This window comes from Heterodontus francisci, chromosome 7, assembly GCF_036365525.1.
Source record: "Heterodontus francisci isolate sHetFra1 chromosome 7, sHetFra1.hap1, whole genome shotgun sequence".
Classification (NCBI taxonomy): Eukaryota; Metazoa; Chordata; class Chondrichthyes; order Heterodontiformes; family Heterodontidae; genus Heterodontus; species Heterodontus francisci.
In genome coordinates, this window is record NC_090377.1 from 81,878,385 (window position 1) to 81,894,273 (window position 15,889).

General features: G+C 41.2%; 1 protein-coding gene across 5 annotated transcripts in view; it reads left to right on the forward strand.

Moving 5' to 3' along the window:
* Positions 1-15,889, forward strand: part of ube2e3 (ubiquitin-conjugating enzyme E2E 3 (UBC4/5 homolog, yeast)) — a 187,909-nt gene that overhangs the window by 133,495 nt on the left and 38,525 nt on the right. For all 5 annotated transcript variants that reach the window (XM_068035540.1, XM_068035539.1, XM_068035538.1 and 2 more), the window contains exons 4-5: positions 6,198-6,330; positions 8,308-8,455. In XM_068035540.1, coding sequence (XP_067891641.1) covers positions 6,198-6,330; positions 8,308-8,455 — 281 coding nt within the window. The remainder of the gene's footprint in view (positions 1-6,197; positions 6,331-8,307; positions 8,456-15,889) is intronic.

Here is a 15,889-nt window from a genome sequence, read left to right on the forward strand (position 1 = left end):
GGCTAGCAGCTAAGCTCTGGAATTCCCTCCCCAAACCCCTCTGCCTCTCTACTTTTCTTTCCTCCTTTAGCTGCTCCTTTAAACCTACCTTGTTGACCAAGCTTTTGGTCATCTGTCCTAATTGCCTTACGTGGCTCAGTGTTTGATAACACTCATGTGCAACACCTTGGGACATGCTAAAGACACTAGATAATTGCAAGTTATTGTTGAGGTTAAAAGAGCAGAAGGAGTTATTTCTTCATCCTATTTCTAATTGTATGCTCTGTTTTGAAGTGTGTGCAGAAAATCAGTATTCTTAATAGGATACCAATAGTTGAATGAGGCATTGAAATACCTATTGTACTGTTTCTCAGAACTGGGAAGCCACTGCTACCAAATACCTTTCAAAGAAATTTATCCAATCCATTCCCCATAAGTTTAACTGTAAAACCTTTATCAATTTGTTGAAAAATGTTCCCATGTTGCATTCGTTAAAGGCTTAGTATTGATGTTAATGTTCAGAACCCAGTGTTGACATAATCTTGCTGTTTCAATGTGACAAAGTCAGGATCAATTGACTTTTTTTCATCCAGAGCTGCAACAATTAATTGTTTGGTTAAGTTTTAATTTTGTGATTTTTTTTTTTTGGTAGTGGTGATGTACGCATTTGTACAATCTTAGAATTGGGATGTATCCATGTTGGTATGCAGAGGGCTGACTATTTGAGTTCTATTGTGGAAGTCCATTAGTTTTTAGAAAAAGATCACCTAAGCTTCAGTCACCATTTTCCCTTGCTGAGTTCTTTCCCTGTGGGTAGGAATCCATATCAAGCAACTTTGTACCACATTGTAGTAATAAGCCTTTATTCGCCACCACCACCCCCACCACCACCCCATTCCCCAACCACTCTTGTTGCTTCCTACATGCTTAGGAAAGGATTATCAGAAGTGTGTACTGGGTAAATGTTTCACCAGATCATTGGAGAATTTTATGCTCACCAAAGTGCATCAAATTCAGCTGCTTTAAATTGTGAAAACAATTCTATGAATTACTTTAAAGCCACATTTTTCTACCTTCCTCAATACTCTTGATATTGTATTTGTCTGAGTGTTCTGGTATCTCTATCAACATAAGGTTGTAAAAAATGAAGCAAATTGGCGGTACTTGCAGTATAATGATGGAATTTCCTTCAAAGGGTCTGAATGAATGTTAAAGGTTGTGCGTTTCTTGATGTTTCCACTGCAGTGTGCAGAACTGTATACTAGGTGACAGTGAGAAAGAACAAACAGATTTGCATTTGTATAGTGTCTGTTATGTTCTCAGCAATTTACCCAAGTGCATAACAGCCAGTGAATTACTTGGGAATTTTATTTTGTAAGCAGTATGTCCCTAAAATACTGGCTTTTTATTTTGGCATGAGCATGTTTTCTTTTACTTTTGTTTTCTATTTCTTTCTATTGTCTTGCCAACACTTTTTTTACTTGCACAAGCGCTCTTGAATTTTCTTTACTCTCCTTTTTGAATATCATAAGCATGCAATCTTAAATGCTTTCTGTCCTTCAGGTTATAAATTCCGCTCCTTGAGATCATATTTTATCTACATTGGGAGGTGGAGGATACGAAAAGTGGTAGAAAGTGGAAATCTTCAAGAAGGTGCAGTTTTCTGTTCCTGCTGGCCACTTGAATCACCTGTGAATTCCGTTTGACTATGTGATGCCTGGGTTTGATGGGTTGTGGAAGAAACCTTATCTCTGTCTCCAGGATTCACTACAATCCAAAGCAATGAACACAACTAGATTTGCTAAGGATATAGTTCTTAGTTTTCTATAACATTTGAATAGAGGGGCTTCACAAGTCTCCATTTTTATATTATCAGCTATTTCAGCAACATTGAACTAGGCTGCATCAGTCTAGATCAGGGTTGTCCAACCTTTTCGGGTGGAAGGCCGCATTACGATTTTTGCTCGGCCCAAGGGGCCGGTGAGCAAATTTCAGAAGATAAAGACATTAAAAACTTATCTTAATAAAAACAACAACAAATGTGCATTTTTGTGAAAAAGCTTTAAATGAGAACAACTATTTATCACCTTACTTTTTAGTCACAATATTGAAAACTGATTCAGTGACATAATCTCTACCTGCACACTTGATGTAATGACGCAGAGTATTCTGGATGGATCTCCATCTTTCAGGAGAGACCTCGATCTCTTTTTCCCCCTCTCCCCGCGCGCTGTGTGTGTGTGTGTGTCTCGTTCCCTGGCCCCTCCCCTTTAGGACTAGGGGACACAGATTGAAAGTTTTGTGCAAAAGATGCAGGGGGGCTATGAGGAAGCACTTATTTTACGCAGCGGGTGGTAATGACCTGAAATTCTCTGTCCACAAGGGTGGTGGAAGCTGAGACGATCAGTGACATCAAGAGGAAGTTGGATGACCACCTGAGAGAAATAGACTTACAGGGCAACGGGGATTGAGCCAGGGGTTGGGACTGACTGCATAGTTCAGTGGAGAGCCGGCAAGGGCTCGATGGACAGAATGGCCTCCTGTGCCGGATGTAAATGATACTCTGACTTTTCCCCCTCTGTCTCTCTCTCTTTCCCCCCCCCCCCCCCCCCCCTGTCTATGTCTCCTTCTCCTCCCTCTCTGTCCCCTCCTCCACCCACCCCCTCGCTCTGTCTCCCCCTCCTCCACCCACCCCCTCTCTCAAACAGTTGCAGAGGGCGGACGCTCAGCAGGTGGTTGGTCAGTTATTTTTTAAAATATCGCGCTGTCCGTTTTAAGCCGACAGCTGAGCTGACATCGGGAACAACAGTTTTCCGACAGACTCTGATTTCCGGCGGGTTCTCCGTTTTGTTTTTAAAAGAGCCCGCCGAAATACTTTGTCTGTTGGAAAACGGCTGTTCCCGATGTCAGCAGCTGTGGGCTTGAAACTGACAGTGCGATGTTTTTAAAAAGGCTGCTCTATAAGAAGACGACAATGGGAAATTTCTAATCTCCAGTCACAGCGAGGGTAAGGAACGGGCCGGATTCTGGCCTACGGGCCGTATGTTGGACAACCCTGATCTAGATAGTCTGCACAGAACAGTGAATCTGTTTTCTGTGTCCCATTGTTGAAATAAGCAGCTAACTACCACTTGTTCAGTCCAAGTTGTTGGGTTTGTATTAGATTATGGGCAACCAGCAGTTTTGCTGGTACATAGAACAATTTCTTTTAAAAAAATTACCAGGGTGGTGATTTTGGAGTATCTACTCTAGTTGCACCTTGTTGGGCTGTCCAGTTATATAAAATCAAGTGCAGTGCTGTATAAACCCCATTTTCAGCCCCGGACAAGGAATAAAAGCACCACCTATTGACTGACAGTGAAAGTTGCAACAAGAATAGATTCGGTTCCCTCAACCCAAGTGCAGCACAGCAATAATAGTTGGAAGCTAATGTAATGAAATACAGCACACTAGATTGCCACTGTTCTGAAGTGATTTTCTACTTTTGTGGAATAGCAAAAAATATAGTACTGGGACTTAGGAATTAGACATTTTGTCACTTAGAGTCAGAGTCATTACGGCACAGAGAGAAGCCATTTGCCCATAGAGTCCATGCCAGTTCTGTAGAGCAATCTAATTGGTCCCATTCTTGATTTAACTACCCCCCTTTATTGCTTAATGGATGACTTTGAGACAGTAAAATGGAAAGAAAAGAATGCAGTGGATCTTTTTTGTGCTCTTGGAATTGCGGGCAACTGTAGAGATGTGCCTGTGACGAGGACTTTGTGGTTGTGGTCTTCTCAGGGTCCTGTTGCTATATCGTTTAAAAGCCGCCAAGCACTGTGAGGTGACAGTCTGGAAAGCAAGTAGGTCTGTAGGTCGTCTCACTCAGATTAGAGAGTAAAAAAAAAAGTGATACTTTGGTTGTTTGAGGTTCTAGTTTGGGAGGGGGGATAAAGTGTTTCAGTCATCATGCTTTGGCCATCATGGTATGGGGCAGGCTTGTTGGGCCAGTGGGTCATTTCCTGCCCAGGGTTTTGTATCTTCATAATTGGTCACTGGTTTATCCTTTTCCTTTATTTCTCCCAGAAGATAGTATTGCTTGGGTGTGGTTGAACAATGTTAACTGCTGCATGGCTTACTGGATGGTTTGGATTTAGAGATGTCTAATGGCCTTTCCTTAGCCTGTTTACACATACAGTGTTGATTTATCAAAGTAATAAAAAGCGGATGCTGCTTCATTTCAGGAGTGTTATTAATTCTCCACCAGACTTCTCAGTTTTGTTTTAAAGTTTGCTAATTATATGTGAAGGAAACTGGTCATGGTGCTGCCTGCTGAGACAGTTATGCCCCCTTGATTTAATTGTAGATTGAAATCCCAATCATTACTGTGTTATTTAGGGGAAGGTGATGAACCCCCAATGCACCCAAATGGTGAAACAGGCTAATCACCAACCATCTGTTTGGCTTCTTGAGCTTATGTTGCATTAAGTTTTTGCTTTGAGGGTTACCTTTTGTGGCACTCCATGGCACCAATCCCATAGGTCAGCATTGGAATGAGGTGCTGTCAAGTATCAGCCCACAGCTAACAGTTTCTGTCCTGGTGTGTGTCAGCCCTCTATTGCATATTTGCTACCGGTGTCATTATGGCACGTGGTACAGCTCTGCTGGCTCTCTATTAACCCAAATCACATGAAGAAAAACCCTACAGTCATTACCAGGCTCTGCAAAAATGATCGGTGGTTTCAGTCATGCAACACTGATTCTTGAACACCTGACCTGCTGCCTTTCATAGTGCACCATGTAATGTTTTGTGCTTTACAGAACTATCCTATGTAACAGTCATTCAAAAATCGCAGAGAAGTCTCTCTAAGTGAATTTCACTTCAGGTGCTAGTAAGAGGGCCGAGAGCATCTGTTCGACATACTGAACAACCTGGCATCCCTCCAGTCTGCCGTACTCAATTGCAAACGCATCAGCTCGAAGGCTTCCCCGTAATGCCCGTAAAGGACATTGAGGGAAAAAATAAATAGTTTTTGACAGACTCCCTCTTATGCCATTCTTTGGGAAAATTTAACGTTTGAAAAAGAACTGCCAACTTTTACTGGTTGGTGGAATAATCTATAGGAAATGTCACAGTTCAGGTTTTTGTGCCTGTGAATGGATGGAAATGGACACGAATCCACACACCTAATTGTATTTATGTGGCTTATTATTCTTTGGCTATAGATTGCAAGCACACATAACACACACATACTTATATAGAGTATTTTCACTTTGGGTATCGCTAAGTGTAGTTTTTAAATTTATTATTTTCAGTGTTGCTCTAATAATAATGTGCAGTGAATAAACTTGAAGGTGTATTTGTTTTTTCGGTATTGAAACATAATAAGGATCAATTGCATTATCCAACATACGTATTGCGACAAAATTCTGTGCCATTACTGTGTAATTTTAACATATTTCAGAACGAGTGAAAGAGGGAGAATTAGGAGATCTGACCTAAAGCTTGGTCAAAGAGATGGGTTTTGAGGAGGTTTCTTGAAGAAGGGAGGAAAGGAGATGCATAAATGCTGAAAACCGGAATGGAATATCTTGGGGTGGGGATATCGGGTTGGAGAGGATTGCAGCATTACAGTGGAGCAAGGCCATAGATTCGCTGCATTGGGGAATGCGGAACAAATTAGATCAATGACGACAGGAATGAAGGCAATGAGGTTTGCTGCAGGAGGGATCTATGCAAAAAGGTTTTGGACAATTTGGAGCTTGTGGAAGGCCAGGGGGGAGAACATTAGTGTAGATGACTAAGAATGTATAGGATTTTACTGGAGAAGGAATTGAGGTAATGGAGGAGAATAAGCAATGTTGTGCAGATATAAGTAATGGTCTTTGATAGGGAGGTTATGGTGTTTAAACTCAAGTCATGCAACATGCCTATGCATCATAGGGATAGATTACTTATCTGAGCTTGTGCGGTTTGTTGTTTATATGTCTTATTGTCCACCTATTGTTTAAACTCCTTTGAAGCTGATTACAATTTCTGCTTATGGTGCAAGATACTGCAGTCATATCTAGATGTGTAAGATAGCATATGTAAGAAAACCCCATTAATACCTTGATACTTCTCGTATTGATTTTGATAAGCTCGCTAGGAACAAGAAGACTACGTTCATGGGGTTAAACTCTTCTAAAATGTTGCAAGTAATATGTTTAACGTACTTTTAATGGATTTATTTCAGTGCTGGTCCAAAAGGCGACAATATATATGAATGGAGATCTACCATACTAGGTCCTCCTGGTTCAGTTTATGAGGGAGGTGTTTTTTTTCTGGACATCACTTTCTCATCTGACTATCCATTCAAACCACCAAAGGTAATGCTTGATCCTTTATATTTATCTAAGTACATTTTCATATAGTTGTATAGTTTGCTGCACAATATTGTGAATGGTTAGTCTAAATTTTTTAATGATATTGTAAAGGTGAGTGGGTGACCTGTTGCCGACAGCTTCTGTATCATACGCAACACGACTTTGCGCTTGCAATCATTTTTATTAGGTAAGGGACTTTTTTTTTTAAACTTTTCCTCCAAGCTTTAATTTAATAAACTAAGTTCTGTATAAATGTATATATTCCTTGTATTGTGGTTTCATCTCCCATCTTACAATATCACAGTTCTTTGCTATTACAAAATTTATTGAATAATTTCCTGCAACATTTACCTTTTTGCAGCTTTGCATGTTTGGCTTTATTGATATTTTATAATTTGTGGTATTTTGGTTCACTTGCTTAGGAAGGTTACAATGAGCATTCTAAAATAGAATCATAGAGTCTTAGAGCAATGAAGGAGGCCATTTGGTTCACCGTGACTGCTGATTCTCTGAAAGAGATATTCAATTAGTCCCATTCTGTAAAATAAATTCGGAATAACTTTTACTTGACATTTCCTGAATGGAATCACACTTTCCAAAGTTATATGACATTTTACATCGTTTATCCAGTCTCTACAGTTCGGATACAAATTCAAAAAAGAATTAAATTGTAATGCTAGGAAATTCCTGTTAAAATCAGTGCCTATCTAGATTTTGTTTTGTTTCTGAAGACTGTATAATGTGATCCATTTAGTCACTGAAACTGTGACTAAATACAAGTTAAAACAGTTCTACATATTAAACAGTCAGTTTAAAAAAAACTTAGGTGTCCAAAGGATAAATGGGTGATGAAAGGAATTAAGACCAAGAGTCATGCTAAATATGCTTGAACTGATATTACTGTTGAAGAACAGATACGTTCCTCAACAGTAAAATAATATTCACAGTCCATCTCTGTGTACTAATTGAGCATGATACTCTTTTCAAATTACTATTTTTAATAGCCAGCAAACATTTATTCCTAGCTGCTTAGTTTTTAAATCTCCTGAGCAGCAATTCTTTAATTCATTGACCTTGCCCTCAAATATTTTTGTTGCAGGCAGATACCGAATTTTGTAAAAGTAGAGAAGGTTGCACTTATTGAATGTTGCACTGAATATGTAAGGAAAGAAGTTTTGAGATAAAAGGCTATGTAGTTGAAGTTAATGTACTTGTAAAAGATAATTCTGTCTTATCTAGGCACCCTCTTAGCTAGATTCTATCCTTTTCCACCCTTGTCCAGTCGTTATCCATTTCCACCAGTTAAGATGCAAAGGTAGAAAAACAGATCAGTTCCTCGAACACAGATGATTTGATATTTCAGGTATAGACCCTTCCTCAGAACTGAGATATTACAGATGAACAGCTTTTAAAAAGGCTTCAGTAGACAGGGCAGCACTCTGACTATTGTTGAGGTGGCATATCCCATGTCCATCCCAAGGAACAATCTATTCCATGGAAATGTTGGCACATCCATCCTGTCAATCTGATGAAGGATACATACTCAAAACATCATAGCCTATCTATTCTCTTCACCGATGCTGATAGGTATGCTCTGTATTTCCATTAGTTTTTGTTTTTATTCCTCAAGGGTGGTGGTTATGCAACAAAGTTATGTATGTTGGTGTTGCATTCCAAACATGGCAAATGTGCAATTCATTCTGCAACTACTTGACTTCAGATGGTTTGTGAGATTAAATATTCTTGAAGTGCTACCACCACCCCCCTTTATTGAGTAAATTTCTCATCCCTTTCGTCCTTTCAATTCAACCCACCTTCCTTCCCCTGACGGTTGTTTATCCTCTTGGTTCCTTTTCAGCCCTAGAGATGAGCAGTAGTTAGTGACACAATTTACACATAACTTGTGTCATTATTGACAGCATTATTACACGTTCTGTTCACTGTGAAGAACAACTCTTTGTATTTGCATGTTATCTTCAGGTAACTTTCCGGACCAGGATCTATCACTGCAATATCAACAGTCAGGGAGTAATCTGTCTGGACATTCTGAAAGACAACTGGAGCCCAGCTCTGACCATTTCAAAGGTTCTACTTTCTATTTGCTCACTCCTGACAGACTGTAACCCAGGTAAGCAAATTATGACCTGAGGAATGACACTTTATACCTAGTTTATTTGAGAAGATTTCAAGGTATGTATTTGTAGATCAGGCATGTTGTAGCTCTCTTATTAAATTTAAAACTTATGTACATTGTTGAGCAGTTTTTAAAAACAGGCAGTTAGACTCAAACAACCTCATCTATTTCCTTTAAAACTGTTTAATTGGTTCTTAATCCCTCTATTGTTTGTGTTTCCAGAAACTAATTCAATTGCCGTTTAGCTCCCTTTTACTGTGCTTCAATGGCCTTCAGTATGAATTTTTTTCACACTTCTTACTGTTTGGATGAGAAGTTCAGTCCAACATTCTTGCTCCTAAATTCCTAATTTTTAACTTGATTGCCTGAGTAACCAAACCACTCATGTTTTAATTTGGTCACCTCCAAAATCTCTTCCAAAGAAAAGTTGATCTTTCAATATGCAAAGTAATCATTATTTCTTGCCTCTATCAAATAAATACCAATAATATCCTTTTGCTATTATTCATATTGTAGAATGGTTAGAGCACAGAAGGAGATCATTTGGCACCTTGAGTCTGTGCCAACTGTCTAAGCAGTTGAGCTAGTCCCACTTATTTATTTTTTATTTATTATTTAGAGATACAGCACTGAAACAGGCCCTGCGGCCCACCAAGTCTCTGCCGACCATCAACCACCCATTTGTACTAATCCTGCATTAATCCCATATTCCTACCACATCCCCAACTTCCCTCAACTCCTATACTATACCTATACTAGGGGCAATTTATTATGGCCAATTTACCTATCAACCTGCAAGTCTTTGGCTGTGGGAGGAAACTGGAGCACCTGGTGAAAACCCACGCGGTCACAGGGAGAACTTGCAAACTCCGCACAGGCTGTACCCAGAATCGAACCCGGGTCGCTGGAGCTGTGAGGCTGCGGTGCTAACCACTGCGCCACCCAACTTCTCTGCCCTTTCCCCGTAGCCCTGCACATTTTGCCCTCAGGTGCTTATCGAATTCCCTGTTGAAAGCTATGATTGAATCTGCCTCCATGATACTTTCAGGCAGCGCAGTGCAGTCTAAGCCTAGACTTTGTTGGGAAGCTATTTAATCAAAGAACTTGTCATTGGGTGAGATGAACCCTGTCTTCTTCTCAGCTAATGTATGAGGCTGTTTTATTTTCTCTTCCCTCTCCCCACTCCTTGTTTAGCCCAGGGATGCTGCAGCAGAACTTGCTGCTGCCCTGTATGAACATATTTATTTCAACACTGGGGCTGAAATTCATACCTGCCTGGTCTGTGTGGCTTGGTATTGCACTGCAGGGTCAATTTTTACTAAGGAACTGAGACCTGGGTAAAATAGAAAAAAGTTCTTTCTTGGGCTTAATAGCAAAGATATGTTGACTATCTCATAACAATCCAGACCAGGATAATCAGTATGTTTTGGACAAAGGCTGTAATCCCAAGTAGTGACTTACTACAGGCCTGCTGATTGTTGCCAATATTTTGATGAAGCAATACCAAATGTTATGCAACACTGCTTATTGATGGATTGGCAGTCATTTTCAAAAATTTGCATATTTAAGTTAAATCTCAAGTCCTTTGAATCACCGACCTTCTTCAGTTACCATGAGTTACATCTGGTAATTATTACATGTGCTTTCAGCCTATTACTTGGTCAAGGTAGTCTCATATTGGGAAAGGTGGGCATTAGCTCTGGCATGAAAGTAACAGCCACCTGTTGTATCACTGTTCATATTTAAGCATGGGAAAAGTCTCATCAGCTATTTCTAAGCTTACATTTGGTTGCAGGTATCAGTGTATTCCTGCAACTTCACAATCGTGAGCAGATAGTCAAAACATGACTTACTCTTGCAGTAATGCAAAATAGTACACATTTCACTGCACTGCAACTTTTAGGTATCTTGGTTTTCTCTCTTTTTCTTTCCTCTGTCCACCTCTCATGGTCTTGGCTTTTACTCATATTTCCTGTATCATCATCATCTAATTTTTCTGTTCCCTGTTTTTTATCTAGTTTTCGATCTTCACAGTCCATTTATCTGCAGGTACAAGTTCCACTGTCAGTTTTCTTTTGCTTTCCTCCACTTAAAAATAAGAGAAAGAAAGCACACTGAGGATGTGACGTTTAGCTCAGGTCAATAGCGGTCGTGAAAGTTTCCAGTTAGAATTGCAAGCTCTATATTTTTAATGAGTTTTAAACAGAAGCGTGGAAAGCCCTGTTTCTGAAACATTCTCATGCTAGGCAGTAAGAAACAGCAAAGTATACTGCAAAGCTAGGGTTATTGGCACAATTTGAGGTGGACAGAGCCGCCTTAGGAGAGATGGTGAGTGGAGCAGGATTCCAACAAGGACTGTGCCCGAGGCTTGTAAGGTCTTAGTCTTTGATCTACAAGTTTGGGTCAGTGTATTAATGGAGGACTTTAGATTTTCCTGAAGTTTTAGCCAGAGGTCCAGCATTTATGATTTTTTAAAAATCCTATTGCAAGCTAGATGATGTGCAATAAATCTTGGATCACCTGAAACTAGATGAGCCACTATCTAGCAGTTGGTCAGTTTTGTAGTCTTTAAGGTTGTCATTGCAGCAAAATTCTGACATAAAAAGTCTCCAGGAAGCAAATTTGTCAATTTATCATGAGGGACAATTTAAATATGAAAAGCTTATCAAAATAGTGGTTATTTGAGGTATTTTGGAGCTCTTGCAATGAAAGGTAATGTTACAGCAAATCAGTATTTTATAGTGTTGTCAGCTGATGCAAGAAAGATATCTTGAAATTGTGTTGCAATAAAATATTTGATGAACTTTTTTTTCATGTCATGACCCCTTTTTATTCTGAGCTATAATTATATCTCATCAAAATCACTGTTTGTTTCATATGGTTTATTGGCACATGGGCAATATTTTATGGTAACAAAAAATAGGATTTCTGGGATCTCTACCATTAGGTAAATCTAACAAATCTTGCAGTTGGGACCATTGATGTATGTTGCCTGATGGTCATTCTGTTTTATTACTTGAGATTCCAAGATTCTTTTTTCCCAGCATTCTTGAGCCTAAATTCTCTGATTCTGTTTTTTGTTTATAATAAATATTAACAAATGATGTTGATCTTTATATCACATAGAATGATTCACCTGGGACAGTTACAGCCTTGCAGTGTTCTCCAATGTGTGTGTAGTCTGCCTCCCAGTGCCAATGTATAATATCCTCGAAGTTTTGCACCATGTATGTTTAAGACCTTGTATATCATGCGCACCCGCATCCACGTTAGTACTTCTGTCATGATTTTTGAGTCATGATTTTTTTTTAGTTAACATTTATAATGGGAAAACCATGTCAATATTTCATAATGGGAAAGTGCTGTTAGCATTTACTTGTTACTCTGCAATTGTAGGCTGCCTTCCACTAGATTGTATTGCCACTTAGGTTTGCTTGCCATTTTGTTGTTCTGCCCATTCGTGTCTGCCCCCCTCCCCCAACTCCAGACTTTTTGATGTTTTATCCATTTTCAAGTGACTTTATTAACTCCCTCTTTTCAACATATGAGTAACCCTGATCCATTTGATACAGTGTGAAGGGCACAAAATTGTTGAACTGCATTCAAGACAACTTTTTTAGCCAGCAAGTAACAAGCCCAATGAGAGGGGGTGAAATTCCAGATTTAGTCTTCGGTAATGAAGCTGGGCAAGTGGGTGAAGTAACAGTGGGTGACCATTTTGGAGATAGTGACCATAATACAGTTAGATTTAGCATAATCATGGAAAAGGACAAAGATAAAACAGAAGTAAAAGTTCTAAACTGGGGGAAGGCAAATTTTACGAAACTGTGAGGTGACCTGGCGAAAGTGGACTGGATAAAGCTACTTGAAGGAAAACAAGTGGCAAACCAGTGGGAGGCATTCAAAAGCGAGATACTACAGGCACAGTGTAGGTACGTCCCCACAAATATAAAGGGTAGTACTGCCAAATCTAGAGCCCCCTGGTTATCTAGAAGCTTACAGGGTAAATTAAAGCAGAAAAAGAAAGCTTGATCACAAAAAACTTAATACTTTTGAAAGCCTAGAGAAGTATAGAAAGTGCAGGGGTGAAGTAAAAAAGGAAGTTAGAAAAGCAAAGAGAGGACATGAAAAATTATTGGCAGGTAAAATCAAGGAAAACCCAAAGATGTTTTATCAGTACATTAAGAGCAAGAGGATAACTAAGCAAAGGGTAGAGCCCATCAGATGTACAAGGGAATTTAGGTGTGGAAGCAGAAGATGTGGGCAGGGTTCTTAATGTGTACTTTGTCTCTGTCTTCACAAAGGGGAGGGTTGATGCAGACATTGTAGTTGAAGAGGAGGAGTGTGAAATATTGGATACGAAAAGCATAATGAGAGAGGAAGTACTAGAAGATCTGACATCCTTGAAAGTGGATGGATTGCATCCTAAGTTGTTAAAGGAAGCCAGGGAGGAAATAGCAGATGCGCTGAGGATCATCTTCAAATCCTCACGAGATACAGGGGAGGAACCAGACGATTGGAAGTCTGCACACATTGTACCATTGTTTAAAAGGGTGTGAGGAATAGGCCGAATAATTATAGGTCAGTCAGTCTGACCTCAGTGGTGGATAAATTATTGGAATCAATTCTGAGGGACAGGATAAACTGCCGCTTAGAAAGGCACAGATTAATCAGGGGTAGTCAGCATGGCTTTGTTAAGGGAAGGCCATGTCTTACTAACTTGATTGAATTTTTTGAGGATGTAACAAGGAGGATTGATGAGGGTAGTGCAGTGGATGTGGTCTACATGGATTTTAGTAAGGCATTTGACAAGGTCCTGCATGGCAGACTGGTCAGAAAAATGAAAGCCCATGGGATACAGGGGACTGTGGCAAGTTGGATCCAAAATTGGCTCAGTGACAGGAAACAAAGGGTAGTAGTCGACGGATGTTTTCGCGAATGGGAAGCGGTTTCCACTGGTGGTCTACAGGGCTCAGTGGGACCCTTACCATTTGTGGTATATATTAATGATTTGGACTTAAATGTGGGAGGCATGATTGGAAAATTTTCTGATGACACAAAAATTGGCCGTCTAGTTGATTGTGAAGAGGATAGCTGTAGACTCCAGAATGATATCAATGGTTTGGTTGAGTGGGCAGAAAAGTGGCAAATAGAATTCAATCCCGAGAAGTGTGAGGTAATGCATTTGGGGAGGGCAAACAAAGCGAGGGAATACACAATAAACAGGAGGATATTGAGAGGGGTAGATGAAGTGAGAGACCTTGGAGTCTCTGAAGATCCCTGAAAGTGGCAGGACAGGTAGATGGAGTGGTGAAAAGGCATATGGAATGCTTTCCTTTATTGGCTGAGGTATAGAATACAAAAGCAGTGGCGTAATGCTGGAACTGTATAAAATGCTGGCTGGGCCATAGCTGGAGTATCGCGTACAGTTCTGGTCACCACATTCTTCTTGGCCTCCTTGTCTCGAGAGACAATGGGTATGCGCCTGGAGGTGGTCAGTGGATTGTGAAGCAGCTCCTGGAGTGGCTATAAAGGCCAATTCTGTAAAGGTCACCACATTATAGGAAGGACATAATTGCTCTGGAGAGAGTACAGAGGAGATTTACAAGAATGTTGCCAGGGCTTGAAAATGGCAACTATGAGGAAGGATTGGATGGGCTAGGGTTGTTTTCCTTGGAACAGAGGAAGCTGAGGGGTGACTTAATTGAGGTGTCCAAAATTATGAGGGGTCTAGATAGAGATAGAGTTTCCCCTAGCGGAGAAGTCAGTTACCAGGGGGACAGATTTAAGGTGATTGGTAGAAGTATTAGAGGGACATGAGGAAAAACCTTTTTACCCAGAGGGTAGTGGGTGTCTGGAATTCACTGCCAGGAACGGCGGAGGAGGCAGAAACCCTCAGTTCTTTTAAAAGGTACCTGGGCATGCACCCAAAGTGCTGTAACCTGCAAGGCTATGTAACAGGTGCTGGGATTAGATTGGGGGGCTATCTTTCTCATCACAGATACGATGGGCTGAATGGCCTCCTTCTTTGCTGTAATTGTTCTATGGTTCTACCTCAATTCAGATTTAGGACTCGGCAGATCGAAAGTGGGAAACCCATGCCCCGTCTGCTTTCCTCATTAGTAATAGCCAACCTCAAGCTGTGAACAGGTGTATTTGCCTGACCTGATTCTGGCTGCTGGATTGGCACTTGGGGCCAGCTTTCTTCCTTCCCCACTCTCTCTTTTGCTCCCTCCCCCACCCATCATATTTATATTTTCATTCACATTGGTTGGGCCTTGAACCTCAGGCTGTGCTTCCAACACAGATTACAACTCATGTTCACCTATACACTCCTTCCCCCTTTGGAGTTCTTCTCTGAGCACCAGATCCTGATGCTGGCTAAATGGAGCACTGTATGTTTCGTAAATGATAATTATGCTGTCCAAATTTTTTTCTATTCCTTCATGGGATGTGGGCGTTGCTGGGAAGGCCAGCATTTGTTGCCCATCACTAATTTGTCCTTGACAACTGAGTGGCTTGCTTGGCTATTTCAGAGGGCATTTAAGAGCCAGCCACATTGCTGTGAATCTGGAGTTACATGTCCACCAGACCAGGTAAAGACAGCAGATTTTGTTCCCTAAAGGGCATTGGTGAACCACATGGGTTTTTACGACAATCGATAGTTTCATGGCATCATTTCTGAGACTAGGGGGGATTTTTATTCTGATGGTGGGGGTCTCCATGTCCAGAAAAGGCAATGCCGAGTTTCCCCGTGTCGCCTCTTCTCCCGAAGGCCTGCCGAATCCAGTGCCATTTAGGCACTTGAGTGGACAGCGGTGGGCCTTCCACAGGATCAAGGAAGTCCCACCCTTGGAGAACTGCTGGCTGGTCGAAGGCTGGCAGCTGCAGCACCACTGCTGAGGTGGTGGCTGCTGCTGGAGAAGCACCGACCAGAGGCTGAGGAGCATCGCTGGACCCAGGCCTCGGGCAGGTCGGTGTGGGGGGGGAAATGTGGTTTGGCAGCAAGGGGTGGCTCCCAGCGGGCCCCCTCCCTTCCTGGTGCCAGCTCCCATGTTCAGGCACTGTGCCTTTTAACGAAGGAACATCCCACCTCTGGAGCTTAGAAACAGCCCACGCAGATTTTCATGCCGTGCTTCCCTTGTGGCTAATTGCGGCTGCAGTGGGAAGAAGCCATTAATCGGGTTAATTGCCCAGTTAAGGGCCTCAGTTGTCAGCCTGTGAACGGCTTTCCCGTCCCAGACTAAATTTTGGCAGAGGCAGGAAGGTGGCAGGAATCCCCCGTCATTGCCCCTGCCACCATCCCACTCAATTTAAATGCCGTCACTGCCTCAAAACCTGCCGGAGGGGGGGGGAGCATAAAATTCCCCCCTCACGTTCAATTCCAGATTTTTATTAATTAATTGAAATTAAATTCCCATGGTGAGA